At 51.0% G+C, this 16553-nt stretch overlaps 5 protein-coding genes across 5 annotated transcripts; 1 reads left to right on the top strand and 4 right to left on the bottom strand.

Moving 5' to 3' along the window:
* The first annotated feature begins 26 nt into the window (after window positions 1–26).
* QC763_105960 (uncharacterized protein) lies at window positions 27–1990 on the top strand. Its single transcript, XM_062907165.1, has 4 exons — window positions 27–543; window positions 601–849; window positions 918–1592; window positions 1655–1990. The coding sequence occupies exons 1-4, from the start codon at window positions 348–350 to the stop codon at window positions 1861–1863; spliced, it is 1329 nt and encodes a 442-aa protein (XP_062770091.1). The 5' UTR covers window positions 27–347; the 3' UTR covers window positions 1864–1990.
* Window positions 1991–4971: 2981 nt separating this feature from the next.
* Window positions 4972–8195, bottom strand: TPO5_2 (polyamine transporter tpo5). Its single transcript, XM_062907164.1, has 6 exons — window positions 6892–8195; window positions 6560–6836; window positions 6107–6509; window positions 5897–6053; window positions 5360–5836; window positions 4972–5297 (listed from the first exon to the last, which is right to left on the bottom strand). Exons 1-6 carry the CDS (start codon window positions 7045–7047, stop codon window positions 5160–5162), a joined length of 1608 nt encoding a protein of 535 aa, XP_062770090.1. The 5' UTR covers window positions 7048–8195; the 3' UTR covers window positions 4972–5159.
* A 1715-nt stretch (window positions 8196–9910) lies between these two features.
* Window positions 9911–10186, bottom strand: QC763_105940 (uncharacterized protein; the record flags this gene model as incomplete). The annotated part of the gene is made up of 1 exon (XM_062907163.1): window positions 9911–10186. One exon carries the CDS (start codon window positions 10184–10186, stop codon window positions 9911–9913), a length of 276 nt encoding a protein of 91 aa, XP_062770089.1.
* Window positions 10187–11059: 873 nt separating this feature from the next.
* On the bottom strand, window positions 11060–12423 carry QC763_105930 (uncharacterized protein). Its single transcript, XM_062907162.1, has 2 exons — window positions 11983–12423; window positions 11060–11920 (listed from the first exon to the last, which is right to left on the bottom strand). Exons 1-2 carry the CDS (start codon window positions 12106–12108, stop codon window positions 11501–11503), a joined length of 546 nt encoding a protein of 181 aa, XP_062770088.1. The 5' UTR covers window positions 12109–12423; the 3' UTR covers window positions 11060–11500.
* A 46-nt stretch (window positions 12424–12469) lies between these two features.
* On the bottom strand, window positions 12470–14957 carry QC763_105927 (uncharacterized protein). The gene is made up of 5 exons (XM_062907161.1): window positions 14803–14957; window positions 14136–14741; window positions 13819–14063; window positions 12850–13763; window positions 12470–12792 (listed from the first exon to the last, which is right to left on the bottom strand). The coding sequence occupies exons 2-4, from the start codon at window positions 14346–14348 to the stop codon at window positions 13538–13540; spliced, it is 684 nt and encodes a 227-aa protein (XP_062770087.1). The 5' UTR covers window positions 14349–14741; window positions 14803–14957; the 3' UTR covers window positions 12470–12792; window positions 12850–13537.
* Between the last annotated feature and the right edge of the window lie 1596 nt (window positions 14958–16553).

Below are 16553 nucleotides of genomic sequence, written 5' to 3'. Positions count from 1 at the left end.
AAAAAACATTGTCTTCAGCCGCCCGTATTTCATGCAGCTCTCGGGCAGACTGTCGTGTAATCTGTTTATTGATGCCTATTCTGGAAGTCCACCCGCCTCAAAAAATGTCTTTGACGCCCAAATCATTGTTGTGCCACGCCGACGGGAGAAGCCTTGGCGTTGTTCCGGACCACTTCCACAGCTGCCAACCTCTGCTATGTCTTTGTTATTCGGCTCCCGACCTGTGTGTTCCAGAACTCCGAGGCCGGACTGGAGGATGTTGCCGTAGTATATCGCACGTCGTGTCCATGTCAGGCATCATCCACTGACCTCAAGATTCGTTGCGTGTCCCGTAGTGGACATTGGTGATGATGCTAGCATTGGCAGGTTTCCAGCTAGCGTTTGCGCTTCTTGGGACAGCGCTAACCTTTCCCACCATCGAAACCAAAAAGGGGCTGTTATCGTTCCCTGTTTTGCAAAAACGGAGTCAGTCTGTGAATCTTAGGAAACGAGACAATGTGGTGGCCTTGGGCAATGTCTCGACGTTGACATACCTCATTCGACGTGGGCCCTCTCCCTCATACATCCCGTAATACCCACAAGCTGACACACCCATACCAGTTGAAATTGGCACTCCTCCACAACCAGTTGAGGTTGTGCTTGACACCGGGTCTTTTGAGCTCTGGGTAGACCCAACGTGCGCAACGGCCGCTACCCAGGGCCAAGAGGAGAAATGCAACGCCTCTGGAAGATATGTACCAGGCCAGTCCTCCACCTACGTCGACAAGGGCGCTAAACAGTATATTGGGTACGGGAAGGGCGGTGCCGAGATCAGCTATGCAGCTGACAGTATCCTAGTGCCCGGAAGTAGTCAGTGCATTTTCACTCGCCCTTAAAACTTTGGTACATTGGTGATCCCTTACTGACTGTGTCTGCAGATTCTCAGCCACTGCGAAATGTCGTGTTTGGCGTCGGAGTGGACACGACCGAGCTTGCTTGGGGTGTTGGCGGCATCGGACACGGCAATGGTTTCAACCTTCACTACAACAACCTGATCGACGAGCTCCATGCCCAAGGAATAACACAGTCCAAGGCCTTTAGCATAGCTCTTGGAGGCCAGTACTCGGAGACCGGAGGGGCTATCATCTTCGGGGGAGTTGACACAAAGAAGTTCGGCGGAAAGTTGCACAAGTTCGACAATATGCCTCCACAAATCGAAGGGAGCAAGGAAGGCCCATGGCGGTACTGGGTGCAAATGAAGTCAGTCGGAATAACAACCCCAAACAAAGTTGTCGCGACTTACGAGTATTCGACGATGCCCGCTCTTCTCGACACCGGATCAACATGGAGCTACCTGCCCCAGCACATCTTCGATAGTCTGCAAGACGACTTTAACGCCACTCTTTCTGAGGATGGTAGCCTCGAAGTGCCATGCTCCATCGTTGACCAGCCCGGCACTGTCGACTTCACATTCGGGGACCTGACCATTCAAGTGCCATATTCGGAGTTCATCTCCCAGCTGGAACCAGGATATTGTGCGTTGGGTGTCCTGCCGAGGAAGGGGTCGTATGATCGAGCGGTCCTGGGAGACTCGTTTCTGCGATCAGCCTATGGTCAGTCGAAATCATTGCAGTTGTTTAGTCGTGGCATCAAGTACGTGCTTACACCATGATAGTCATTTTTGATCAGACCAACCAGCATCTGTATATGGCGAGCTACCACGACTGCGGCACAAATGAGCAAATACTGTCAGGAGAAGTTGGAGCGGCCCTCAATCTGACCGGACAGTGTCACTCCGGTCACCATCTATTTGCATCTATCCCAATGTGCTGGATCATTGTGCCAGCTGCCTTTGTTTTGTGGGTGCTTGTGTTGTTTTTGTAGCGTGGAGGCGGTGGAGTGGTGAGTGCAGCACCGCGGACTGTGCCAGCATCAGATCGTATGTACAAAACTCAAAGAGAATAACCAGCATGTACATAGCTCTCCCAAAGGGAACGAGCACAAGTTAGCCCTGGATCCACTTGTACATGTCTAAATGCTTTCATTCTGCCGAGATCCCCAGTTCTCACTTGTTGAGAGGTCCTGGAAGCAATGATATTTCGGTCATTCGTCTCTGGTTGTTTCATACTACGAGGCAGGCATGCCTCAGAATGACCAGGTGCCCAGTAAGCTTCGTCATCAACAACCTGGAAGCTACACAGTTGCCTCAATCGATCTCCAGTCTTCTTCTGCCGTAGCACACCTTCCCACTCAAGAGTATCTAGAGCGGCGGCTATCGGCTGGGTAGAGCTGGTGAACGGGCCTTGGTCATCAGTAATCGCCGCGGCAGGCTCGAGATCATTCCATCTCGAGCGAGGATACCCGTGGACCCCTGTAGGTGAGGGAGCTTGTCTCTGGAATTCGGGCATTACCTTGCAGGAGGAAAGGGCATTGGTGAGGCATAGTCGCTTTGGCACGACATCAAGCGGAACATTCAATATCATAAGATAAAGCCTACCTCTGTCCATCATTTTCCGCTCTCCAAACTTTCCAGCAGACGTCAATTATTGTCACACATCTTTGGGTTGGCCAGCTTTCATTGATGTTGAAAGCAACCCAACAGACAGTCAACGGGCGCAGACCTAAGCACACGGCGGAACAAGTGATCTGACAACATCGTAGAAGCATGGGTGCAAACACACTTCGCAAAGTGGACCAAGTGTGTGCTGAGAAACTTTCATCCCAATGGTGAACAAACCCAACCGATCTGTCAGTCTCAAGCACTGGAATTTGAAAATAATGCACCTGGGTTGGTGATCCCTTGTGGGAAGAAGAGACACCAGAATTGACAGCTGATGATCTCTTATGGGAAGAAGAGGCACCAGAATCAACAGGCTTTGATGATACTCTTCCATGGGAGAGGGAAGAGACCACCAAGCAAAAAGGAAAAAGAAAAGAAAAAAATGTTTCCATTGTGTTTTGCCAGATCAGCCTATAGAGGGATCCTCAAGGGAAGGGCTGAAACAGTTCTCGTAAATGGAATTTTGATGTCTGCATTGTGGTTTCCAGCTCAGCCATGGAGAAGCAGGCTGAACTGTTTTGTGCAATACAATTTCATGCACATAAAAATTGGAGTGAACTCTCGAAGACTAGAGAGCCACGCTGAGGAAAAAGAAGAGAGGAAAGGAGGGAGAGTTGGGAAGGGAGGAGAGGTTTTATAGGTGGTCTGGGGGGCGGTCAATGCACGCTCGACGATTTGGGAGGGAATGCAAATCTGGGGGTGTGGTTAGGCAACGATGCGATAGGTGGGGATATGGGCTGAAGAAAGCGGAGAAGATGGAGTGTCTGGAGACTTCCGTTGGCTAGGGGGGGAGGAGGGAGACGGGGAGGATGATGTCGTTGTGGCCGTTGCCTTGTATGTGAATAGTTGACTGGGGGGAAGGCGGGTCCTCTGCTGCCTCGCTGCCTCGATGAGAGACCTTGATGGACGACCTTGACAGCCAACAGAAGAGCGAGAGGCTGGAGGGCCTGTGACATTGTCGCTGCCTTGCCTTAGGCCTATGATGTCGTTCTGTGGGAAGGTTGTGTGGAATATATGCCAGTGAAAATTCCTGTCTTGTGGGTCACTTTATTCTCCATCTCCTTCAGCTGCGATCCATCCATCATCACCTTTTGCTCATCATCTATGCCTTAAGATCTGTGAACAGAGGCCGATTGCGAGTCCGCTTCAACACTACGACAGATTCCCCACAACAGCCAACGCCAATATATCCCTAGATCCTCGCCTCGGCCTCGGCCTCGACCGTCAGCGCACCAGAGCTGCCACGGATTCTCATCACCAACCCTGATGGGACGTCAGTGAAGCCCAAGAGGGCGTTCACATCATCATGGAACGTGTTACCTCGAAGACTGGGGACGCCTTTGTGGAGTTTAGCAGCATTCATGCTGCCTCTCGCACCATCGAACGCCGCTACGAGGCGATTCGTAAGCATCGTCAACCTCACTTGGGCGACCACCCTATCGAGATGACGATGTCCAGTCAGAAGGAGTGAGACATGAAGGAGGCCCATCAGTGACGTCTGATTCAACACTGGCTGCCTTCAAAGATTTTTCGGTGGCAACGCCTTATTTCAACTCAAAGGACTGTCCTCAGCGACCTTTCGAGTCGATGATCTCCACGCTCAAGAAGCTTCTGTGGTACCCCTCTGTTCGCCAGTTCTTCCTCACCAAGTGCTGGTGATGAGAATCCGTGGCAAGATTGTGGGTAAGTTCTGTTTCTCCAAAAAGGCTCTGGTTTTGTCAGACGCTAACACCTTTCTAGGAAGAGTTGAACTCCCACGACAACTCGGGCACTTATGCTAGCCCACGCAGCCTGGAATCAACCTTGTCTCAAAGCATGGCCGGGCTGGGGTGGTGAACTCAGATTGGATTGGAGACCTGCAGGCGCCGATGTTGGGCTATTGAGGAATGTATGGCAAGAATGTATGACAAGACTGAGCATATAGAAGAAGGATTGTTGGAGTACCTTGTTTAGATATTACTGTTGCGATTCGGGTCATAATGTATTATCATGTATCTTGTTGTTAGTCTACTTGCTCTTCCATCATCCAATGACCTTTTGCGACTCTACTCCCTTTCCTCTACGTTGCTTTTGAGACGCCAGGTTCTCATGTTGACATTTTGTGTCTCCATCCTTATATAACAGAAAACTCGGAAATTAGATATCTAGGCCACTAGAAATTGCCCCCCCTTCTAACAAAGACCTTGTCCAAAGTTGGGACGAAAATATTGGTGATAACCTCAATCTCAAGATCAAAGCCAAGAGTTGTAAACCCCTGAATTGCTGATGGCCAGCGCACGGACCAGTTCCCCTTAAGATACCACGACTACGATTATGTACACAACTTGTAGATCGGAGAAAGGTGTACTGCAGTGGGGGGGCGTGACTGGACTGTTCGACACTAATGATACACACTTCAGGGCCCTGAAACCAAATAAAGCACTCCACGACACTTTCAATGTCACGCCAAGAAAGCCCCTTGGCTGGCGTCTGTTGTCCTCGTTATTCTTTTCCTGTGTCTTTACTATGGGACCCCATTGTCATCACCAGCTCCAAAAACAAACATATATGTACCAATCTCACATCGAATCGCCATACTATCTTCGCCCTCCGCCTAGTCAAGTTAACATAGCCCCCATCCTCAACCCAACGTCTCAACAACTGTGGCTGCCAACGGCCTCCTCGTCCCAGGACCGGTATAAAAATGTCGTCCATGGGTATACCAAAACCCAACAGAAAACATCAGAACAAACACAAACACGACAATAGCATAGTTCATCTGTTTCAGAAGTCAGCATCTCTCCCACTTCCCAGCCCGGGAAAGCAGACAGAAAAACTCACATTCTCCGCCGCAACCGGCAACCTGGTAGGAAAAAAGAAAATAACTGCCATGAGCGTGTTCCACCCCACAGCAACCGCATTCATCACAAAGCTCCACCTCCCCAGATTCCACGGCCCTTTTTCAAATCTCCCGTACAGCATCTTACAGACGATGGGGACCAGATAAGAGATATTCAAGGCAACAGTGCAGACGTTGAACACGGCACTGATTGCTGTGTCGGACATTAACCCCAGGAGATTAACAATAATCTCGAGGGCGGCATATAACCACACCGCGGCAATGGGTGTCTGGGAGCGCTTGGAGACCCGACGCCAGTGGTGGGAAAAGGGGAGTAGGTCGTCGCGGGCAAAGGCGAAGATGGTGCGGGAGCCAGCTTGGATGCCTGGGATGGCGACTAGGTTCATTACTGCGAAGCCGCAAAGGGTGAACAGTATTGCTGGGGTGCGACCCATGGCATTGAAGAAGAGTTGGGCTACCTGTTGGGTTAAGAAGGGTTAGAGGTTATATAGGATTAGTCAAGGAGAGTGGGGGTTTACTGGTTGGCCGCTGGGACTTTGGACTAGTTCGAGGGGGTCGCCCATGCAGATCACTAGTACGAGGTTGAAGAGGAAGCCGATGATGTACGTGAAGGTTGTGGCGTTGGCGATTGCTTTGGGGACTATGCGGGCGGGGTCTTTGGCTTCTTCAGCGATGCTGTGGGAGGCTTGTCAGCGACGTCCTCTGTGTGAGAGAACATGAGGGCATACCGAGCTGTGCTATCAGCGCTTGTCATGATCCAGGCTGGTGTCAGACAGCCAAAGAGAAAGGCAAAGCCAGGGGGAGTCCAGCCGGATGAGGGCTGGAAGTCAGTGAAGGCATATGCAATGCTATGCTTTTCTTTTGTCTGCACGAGCAGGCACATGCAGGCGCCAACCAGAACACTGATGTGGAATACGACATAGCCACTGGTCAATCGTGTCAGCCATAGTGTTGGCAGTGTGTTGATCGAGGCATGAATGACGGTCAAGATGGCCATACAAGCCACAACATGGTTGTTGGTCGGCATGTAAGAGAAGTTGGAGGTGATGGACGCAGCTGCGAGCAGCATCTGACTGGATGCATATTCGGTGGCGGCACTGCCGGTGACGGTTCCAACAAGATTGATGTAGCCTGCTTTCGTATTAGCACAGTGCACTCCCTGGCCAAGAAAGAGTACGAACCCGAAATCCAGCACAAGATGGGCACTTGCTCCTCCAGTGCAAGAAATTTCAGAGTGAAGTACATAGCCCCTGAACTTGGATATGCTGACGATAGCTCAGCCAGACTAAGTGCCAATGCCCAAGCCCCGGCACCCCCTATGACCCAACTCCACATGATGGCGGCAGCTCCACCGGCTTGTAGTCCGTATATCCAAGTGGACATGAGGGAGCCGTAGACGCCGGATATGCTCATGGCAAAGCTGAAGCTGGACCAGGTGGAGAACTCTCGTTTGAAGACCTGAGAACAGTCAGCTTTTTGGTTGTATCGTCAACAGACCAGGGCTCTTGCTTACCGGTGTGTACCCCATGGCTTCCAGCTTCCTGTCGGCCTCATCCATCGTGACATCGTCACTCGAGGACGTCAAAGGCGACACATTTTCTCGAACAACGACCGTAGACCCCTGAAGTGCATTGGTGTGGCCGGACTTCTCTGCACTCTTGGAAGCCATTGTTCTAGTTTGGAACAAGCTCCCTCACCAGACTCCAAAATCCAGAATGTTCCTCAAGAAAAGGAGCACCACGGTCTCGTCCGACAATGCTTCCAGCACGCCCGTTTTGTAATCCATCCGATCTGTCCTCGTCCTTTCAAGTGGCACCAAAACAGCTTCCCCGGTCCCAGCATGCGTTGTCAAGCCGAAGGGAATCGATCCGTCACCAAGTGTGTCACGTCGATTCTCAATCTCTGTACTTGAACGTCCACCGGGGAACGACGCGATTGGTAATCAACCTCTCATGACGTTAGGCTAGGTCGCAGCCACATCTGCTGGTATGCATAATCCGGCTGTGGTCGGTCGGCCCTGCACCTCCTCCATCCGATGTCTGAGTGGTCACTGCAACAGCCGTTTCTGCAGTATGTACAAAGCTGCCAAAATCGGCACAGTGGTTGGGCATTCTGAGGAGGGGCTGGCATACACCGGTCTGGCTCCAGGTCTGGATCTCGTTGAAGTGGGTGCCGCTTACTCGATGCTCGATGCAGGACCTGCGCACCTTGGCTGCGGGATACCAATACAGGCATGATAGGAGGAACAGTGACTGTCTCGATATTGTAATGTCAACTATTGGTCCTTCGAAGTTGAAAGGATCATTGACCGGGGAAAGTTGCTTCTCTTGGGAGGCATCGGATATTGACCGCATATGTCGGCTTTTGAATTGGGTTAGCTCTTCCTCCAAACCCAAAGGTTCTCGGCCAGCACACAGCAGCGCTCTGCATGCATACGGTTGATAACAATAGTAGATGTCGAACATCAAGAAATCTCGAACGAGGATAGACACTCGAAGGCTTCCCGGCCTCTTCATATTCTTCAAATGTGTTACAAAGAACAGCAGGGACTTCTCAGTAACAGAACCTGGGGTACAACAAGGTAACGCACCGGGATCTCTACCCAACAAGTGGAGGATCATCACAAATCCTCCGAGTGTTCTAGAAACTTGGGATTGCCCTAGTGTTTGTGGATGGTTTCTTGAGTGGCATCAGCCAGTCGCAGGGCCCGGTGTTATCTGCTGCCAAGTTGAGCCATGGGTGGTACGCCAATACGGTTCGCCATCTTTGTGGACGGCGACTGTTGACGTCTCAAGTGCCGACCAAACGTAGCATTCGGGAAGCCTACATTAGACAAGCCGATCGCTAACAGACTAGTCTGCTTGACGGGTCCTGACAGGTCACAGGTGGGGATGGAGAGGGGGGTATCCTCGTGACAGCAACCGGTGCTGGGCACCCCCTGTTCCGCCTTTGACAATGCATAGAAAGCTTGAGCCCAGGAGAGAGAGACAGAGAGAGCAAATTTGATTATGTGTGGTCAAGTCTCTAGCTTCGACCATGTCGACCACATCTAATATACAGACTCCAGAGCTGGCCAAAAAGAACTTCCACCACATCCGACAAAGCCTTGGCACGCATGTACCTGGGTTACACCATGACGCCTAGCATGGCTGGCTCCTCAAAGACGGGTGACGATGTTTGGGGAAATATCGGTTCCTTGGCGTTTGGCAAAGTAAAAGACAACAGTATCGACTCGAGAAGGGATATTCGATATGTTGAGACATTGCAAAGAATCTACCTAACAACCAAAGTAAGGAGCTGTCAGCAAGGTCCCAAAAGCACGTCCAAGGCACAGAAAACGGACCGAAAGAATAGAATACAAACGTACTTGGACTTGGTGTCAGATACAGCATCGAAAGGGAAAAGTTCTCAACTCGTGGTTGTACCACAAGGATGTGCATAAGATTTGTCGAAACATTGCAAAAAGTCAAACGAAGCCAGTAAACTGCTGTCAGTAACGTCCCAGTACCCGAGGCGGATTGTCAGAGCACCTAGGCTCTTCACTTACTTGGACATGATAGTGCTGAAGCATCAAAATGAGCAGGTAAGGTAATCTACCCCGACAGTGTTGGCCAAAAGGCATGCCTGTCAGGTACAGAAGATATGGCTGAACCACGAGGTAAGGTCCATGTAGCCAACTCTTAACTACTTCGCGTCGCTTGTTTTCGACTCGGTAACCTTCGACTCGGTGCCCTTCGTCTCACTCGCCTGATCTTCTGGGACCCTCCTCTTGGGGGTAGGAGGCAAGGGACGATTAGGAGGCGGTCCGGGGCAAGGTGGAAGGCGATAGGGAAGTTGATACGGCAGAGGGCCCAAATTTGAGATGAGCCTTTCTGGCGGGGTGTCCGGCCGAGGTAGACCATAACAAGGACGAGAAAGTCCGTAGTGGGGGGTACGCCTCGGCGAAGGAGGCAACGGTGGGAGAGGAGTCTTTGGGCCAGGGGGTGATTTGGGAGGGGGGGTGGTGGGCCAGGGAGGAAGAGAGGGCGGTGTAACGGGGCGCGAAGGGACCTGGGGATGATTCTTAGGTTCCATTGTGTCAGTTTGTAATGAATGCGAGTGTATGGGTGCGGAGGAGATGCTGAGTGTGTGATTAAGCTGGTGTTGGAGTTTCCCTGTAGGTTCCAGGTTGGAGTCGAGCTTGAAAGCCTTGGGGCAGAATGTCTACCACTTTTTGCACCTGCCGATTTGTTTCTGTACGAGATGGAAAGCACTTTCCCGGCCAATCGCTCAACCAAGCCCTCAGATCCATCACTTTATTCCAACTATGCTGTAAGGCCTGCTTCAGCAGAAAATCGTATGCAATAATTCTGGCATTTTGAAATTCATAACACAATCAAATACCTAGAGTTCTACATCCTCAGTATCAGAGAGGGAAGGCACTTGACTCTGAGCCTCCACCCTATTTCGACCGCTGAATCTGAATACCAGGCTGGTAGGCTCCAGTACAGAATTATCAGCGACCACCACTCGCCCATTCCCTTGAACCACCCTTATCGGCTTGTCTTCCACTCGCCAGCATCCTTTACCCCCTTGGCGACAGTAGCAGCTCCCCCTTCGACACCAGTCCCAATGTTGGCAATGCCATCCCCAAGAGGTCTCCCGAGCCCACCTGTGGCCCCTGTCACCGTCTCCCCAATGCCACGAGACGCTGCACCTACAACGCCTCCAACCGTGTTTGTCAAGCCGCCGACTGTGTTCCCGAGTGTGGAGGTGACGACTTTTCCGGCACCAGTGACGCCTGAGCTCTTGTTCTTGTCTTCGAGCATTGTGAGAGTGTTGGTTCAAGAATGGGCAGAAAGATGTTGCAATTCTCCAACTGGAGTATGTTGGGTTGAGGCTTTTGTATGGATTTGGAGTTGGAATTTGATGGACATGGGCTTCAGTGTTTCTCCCCTGGCGAGCCGACGCTTTATATCTCCAAATCTCTCCTGGTTATTTGACTTACCGCTCTCGCCGCCCACAGACCAAACCGTTGCTGCACCCTTGCCTTGGCTTCGATGCCGCCCCGCACTACGTCATATTCTCCGACCCATGAACACAACCACCGTCTGTCCCACCCACCCTGACACCCGCACAGCCACAGGAAACCGGCCTACCATAGGTCAATAACAAGCTCCATCCTCGAGGCCAAAGTTTAGTCGACCGCCGTGTTCCCAAGAGTGACGTTGTTGTCGGCCAAGGGTTGGAAGGTTTTCAGTTCAGAAGACAGACTCTCCACATGTACACCCCCTGAAGTTTGGACAGGGGCTCCTTGCTTCGATTTCTCCTGATGGCAGAGCCAGCCCATCGATATCATTCATACCCACCCAGTCTTCTTGACACTTGTCTATCGCCCTGTTCTCGTCCCCGGTCCAGCACTCTGCCCCGTCAGTCATCCTATGCCACAAGAAGGACGCGCCGGCCAACACAGAGACCGCACCGGTTGTTGAGCCTAGAATATGCCACCCCAGAACAGCTCTACGGCATATAGCTCACTCGCTGTGCTCAGCTTCTTCGGTCATGCTGGACTCATGGCGGCATGACATAGGGTAGGGTTAGGGTATGACGGTGACGATGTCTTGACTGGATTACTTTTAAAGTGAATACAGTGGTTGGATGTATTGTCAAGTCAACGCGACAGTGAGGATAGATCTTTCCCATAGGTATGAAGTATATATTGAACTACTCATGTCATAGGCATTCGGCCAGGACAGCCACAGACTATATCTCGACATTTTGATTTCCGCGTTTGAAAACGCCAAGCTATTGTCTGGCCCTGTGAATTCGTACGCCGCACGACTGTAACCACCGTACCCTCCACTCCATCACTACATATCGTCTTTTCCTCTAAAGGCCTTCTGTTATTCTCTGTTGTTCAATAGATGTATCTGTCTTGTCCGAGTGTGGACAAAACCCGTCTTGGTATCTTCAGTGTCTTCTGGTACCAACTTGATCTGAACCCACAGGGTACCTTAAGCGAGATTCATTCACCCATTTCTTCCCATTCAGCTAAAACTTGTTCTGTTCATGTACATTACCCGTCAATGAATCCTGAACACCCTCCAGGACATGATCCAATCTCTAATCCCCGTTGGAAATCATTAAAGATTGCTGATGCTTCCGTTTCTTCCCCCTCGCCCCTGAACCTCAAAAGTCTCCTCTATCCCCTGGACTCCCGTAAACCAGCAGACACGGTCCTTAGTCCAATGCTCCTGTCGTGGCCGAAGCCTGGTCTCATGCAACGAAAAGTCGTCAACAGTGCCAATGCGCAGGATGCTCACTCCAGGAAAGCGCTCGCCTACACGGTACATGAGCGTACCGCAGTTCTCGCAGAAGTGGTTGGTCATCGCCTTGCCCGAAGCGATCGTCTGGGATTGGCTAAACGTCTTGAGACGGTCTTTACCGCGCGCGTACTCAAAGTGGGAGTTCTTGACGGTGAAGTTGCTGGCGAACATGGACGCGGTGATCTTGCGGCAGTCGGCGCAGTTGCAGACAAAGGTGTTGACGACGCCGTCGAGGGACTGTTTGTGGGATCATACACGTCGGCTTTGATTTTCCGGCTGGGCTAGAGTGTTGGACTCACTACAATGAGCTGCACCGTGCCACAGTAGCAGGTGGCTGTCGCCTTGCCGTCCTTGGACCAACCGTCCCTGGCGAGGCCGGCAAGCGGGACGTAGGGCTTCGACTTGTCAGCGGTACCAGAGGCCATCTTGTTGTGTGTCGCTGGATCTGTATATGTAGATTTTTATTTTGCGAATACCGGTGTGGTGTCGGCAAGACGAAAACAAACGTAAATTGAGTAGCCCAGAGTGATTCAAGCGTAGGGTAGTGATAGAATGAGTAGGAGGAAGATGCCCACTGTCGAGCGGCTTTATTTTACCTACTTATACGTACGGTTTGGAAACAATGGAAGGGAGATATGGGACTTAAAGTATTTCCCTTCCCATGTTCTAGTCTTGGATGTTGGAGACACAATCGCAGTGTTGTCCTCGTTGAAGGGGACAACTTTGACCCCTCGCTGAGTAATGAAGGTTGGTTTGATGACCAAAGCGGCCTGGAGGGGATAGCCTTGACCCCGCGCTCAGCACAGGTTAGTCATCCACCGAGCACGAGACTGCTTCACCGACTTTTGTCTCTTCTCGTCAGCCTTCTCGGTGGCATTCAGGTTGGTGCCCTGCTTGATGCTAGCCAATTACCCAGCAAACTTCCTGTTGTCAACCTCGTCATCGGGGCTGCTAGTAGACCCTGAGCTTGGGTGTGGACGCCTCTCGATAGACAGAAAGGCCATGACACTGGAGTAAAGACCGATGTGGACTCATAACATTGAGCAAGACTGATGTGGACGGGATCCGTTGCTGCCACTGGGACCATCCCCTCCGGAGGTCAACCCTGTCTGAAGATCAGTTAGACAAGTGGGACAATAGAGTGGAAGCTGAGGATTCGATCGTACCTTGGCAATGCGAACTCAGTGTGAGCTCTGGGGATGAAATCGGGCTGGGCTGGGGACAAAATCAAGCTGGTAAATGTGTCCCCGTTGTCGACGCAGCCCATGCTTTAACCACCACTTGAACCAACTCCTGAATCATTAGCGACAAACAAGCCAGGGATTTAAGTACAGGGCAACCTACAGACTCAAGCCAAAGGCGAGACACCAATGAACTTTAGCTGGAATGATGGAGTGATGGGGTGACGGAATGACATGGTGGAATCGCTGCCAAGTGGAATGTGGATGATCGGGAGGTGGGTGGTGAGAGGCGAAATCGAGGCAGAAGACTGAAAGGTGGAAGAATTTCGAATGCGTCCCAGTCCACAAAACAGTGCAGGGGCTGTTGCCTGCGAGGACCTTCATTACCTAAGACAAGGCTCAGGTCTGGTACCAAGGTACTTCCACCACTTGTCGACCTACGCTGCGGACTCCCCAAGGACGAGGTGCTCAGGAAGGTCCTCCCTCGTACCCTCCTTCCCCCTTCCAGCTGCTTTGGCCCTGGAGGGGACATGTGTGGTATCCGCTCCCTTGGTTGCAGTCCGCCTCGCCTGTGGTGTCCGTTGACAGCCTACGTACCTCAGTTTGGTCATGCCTGAATATCATACGCCAGATCAATGCCATTTGATTTCATGTGAATGTGAGGAATCTCAAACTATGGGTCCCTTGATGTATCCAAGTGAACAGCTGTTGGAGGATCTATCGGTACCTCTGTAACAGCTGCAGCATCTGTCCGTTTGTCAAGCCTTGCCACTTGGCTGAACTGCAGCATCTGCAACTGGGCTTCCGCCAGTCGTCTCGCCTTCCGTGTCTTTCCAATATCCCTGTACATTTTGACAACGCCCGCTGCTGCCAGGACCACAAAGGTGGCATGCAGAATTCTATTTCAACTGTCAGCAATTCAATATCGTTAAATCAAACGCATTTGCAACTTACGAATAGACTACCATGAATATCATTGCATTTCTCATGTCCAAAACCCAAGCTTGGTGGCGGCGGTCAGGCCCGTTGAAGTTCCACTTCGGCCTGTCGTCCACCATATTCAAGATCGAGAAACAAAAGACACCCGTTCCTGTTAGAGTAACGTCGAATCCAACAGCAAGGGGATTAATAGCCCGTCTCCGATCGAACCAAAGCAACGACACAAATTCGTATGCATCGACCAAAATACCAGCACCAAGCTTGCCTCGGCATGTTAGTGTCTCCGTCAGAAATTTGTCTCAATGACCATTTCCAACCAGAGCAGAACTTACCGGGAAGAACGACGGAAAGAGGAAATCGACCCTTGCACTTTCTTCCCGTCTCCAGTGATCATACAGCCACGCGATAAAAGCAATCAATCCCACCTCATAGAGACACGTCGTGGACCTCAGGGCAACTTGGAGGAAGTTGAAAGACACGCCCAGAGCACCGATAGCCCGTACCCTTGGCCGCTGCGAACGCCTTCCCTCCTCATCGACCATCATACCACCAAACCTGCCTAGATATATCTGACGAAATGTTTGAAGAAAGCGGGGCCAGCAAAATAGACTTGAGTAATTGGCAGAAAACAGATGCCAGCAACTGGCGGTTGAAGAAAGGAAAGGGGAGAGGTTTTGTTTTTCGCTGGCTTGGAGTCTGGGAGATGCTATGTCATGGGATAGGTCCGGCAAAGGCGGATTTCAGTACGTCGGGTTCATGATGGGCAGTGCGGTGCTTTGGTGAGGGGATATGGGGCACAGCACCAACTTGTCACTGGTCACCAGTGACCTCACTGATCTGTTGGCGCCAGGCTTCCATAAGTGGCTTGGCATCAAAGGATTCGGCCTTGAAACCCGCCAGGCCCGGATTGGAGTATGACACATAGACAGCGCATGATGCTTGTTGGCTCGGAATAATATTTCAGTGATAGAAGACCGATGGAGGCCTGATATTCCATACCTTAGATGACAAGCTTTTTTCTTACCTCAGGAGATGTGGATGGAGTTCAAGAATCAAATGTGACACCCGTGACGGCATGCTCCAGCAGCTACCGTTCAGAATTCCGGGGATAACAACACGTTGATATGTGTGTGACAACAATATCGGTCTCGGAATAATGATACCCAGAGAGTGCGAGATATAGGATTCTTCATCGGCATCCCAAATCGAATATGCCACCCGGGAATGATAGTCGCTCAACCATGGAACCACCTTTTCTGGCTTGATGTTGCATCCGACGTCATCGAAGTTCATCACGATCATGTCTTGGTACTTCAGATGCTAAGATAAAAACAGATGAATGGATCGATGTCCTGATTGCCTGTTCGTAGAAACATTAACAAGACAAAAATCCATACTATGGATTTGGAAAAAGACATGCTTCAAAAGTTTGACGATTTCCTGTGCACTGGTTTTTCCCATGTCTAACCCTAACCCTTTTGAGTCATGAATCAACTGCTCTTCATCAACTTCTCATTTAATACCTATGTACAAAACCACATTGCAGATGTCATCTGTTCTTAACACCCATTTACATTATAAGCGCTAGGAGTGTTAATGAGACATGTCTAGCTGTGGGTGTGGTTGCATGTATGAGAAAGTGGTGAAGGACTTTCCAGCTGACCAAACTCTTTCACACGAAATGAAAGGAATCCCAACACATTACCTTGGTTTGGCAACGAACGTGACCTTAGAGAAATAGACTCCTTAGAACGCAAGTAACCGAACAAACGGCACCGACCGTCATGATCTGAAGCACTCTCGCATGAGGTGGGCCTAGGGCTGCTTCATGAATTCAATCTGCAAGGTGGTGAGCTCCGTGGGTACCCGCTTCACAACAAAGAGCACTTGAGCATCCTCCAAACACTGATTTCAAAAAAAAGCACTTTGACGGAGGCGCCTCATATTTTGTTACATTACACATCACAGAATTCCCGTGATGACTAAATTCGGACATGAATCGCTTCGTCCCGTCCAGCTCCATCCTGCCCCCGGGCCAGTTTGACCATTGGAACCGTCACTGGAGCCAGAAAATCAAAGAAAAAAGCAGCCCTTGTCTGCAGCTTTCTTTCAAAATCAACTTGTGACATGTTGCTTGCCATTTCTTGCCTTGGATATTGTGATATATGCAGACTCACATGCCAGATGCCTACCAAGTCCTTGATGGGCATGACTGTTCCTTCTTCGCTACCCTCTTTCTCTCGGCATAAATTTCAACTGCACAAGGAGGTATCCGCCTGTCTCCGGACCATTCCGCTCCCTTACTTAAGCTTTGATCGCCTGGATCTCCCAACAACTTACCCCTGCATCGAATAAGTGAAGGCCAGGCGGGGATTTTGAAACTGAAAGAGGAAAGCGGATACGTTGGTCATTAAGGGACGCAACGTACCCGCCTTTTAGACCTTCAGCTTCTTAGAGTGGAGTCCCTCAGGGGTCCAGAGTTAGGCAGAGTGAGTCGATACATTGTGAGGGAACGGTGTCCAAGGCAGCGAGGGGATGGATGGGGAAGGAGCGTGTGTAATGCTGAACGGAACGTACCCGCCTTCCATTGAACTATGCTCGATCTTGTCGCTTGTACCCGCTTCTGGTCACTCTGGGAGGGCGGAGCCGAGCAAGATTCAGTGAGGAAGGCTTGGAGATGCCGAGACGAGGGGGGAGTTGGAGGCTGCGAGGTTGTCCTACCGCAGGACTGCGGATCTTTCTTGTGTTTT

This window comes from Podospora pseudopauciseta, chromosome 1, assembly GCF_035222475.1.
Source record: "Podospora pseudopauciseta strain CBS 411.78 chromosome 1, whole genome shotgun sequence".
Classification (NCBI taxonomy): domain Eukaryota; kingdom Fungi; phylum Ascomycota; class Sordariomycetes; order Sordariales; family Podosporaceae; genus Podospora; species Podospora pseudopauciseta.
This window is presented reverse-complemented; position numbering and strand designations above follow the sequence as displayed.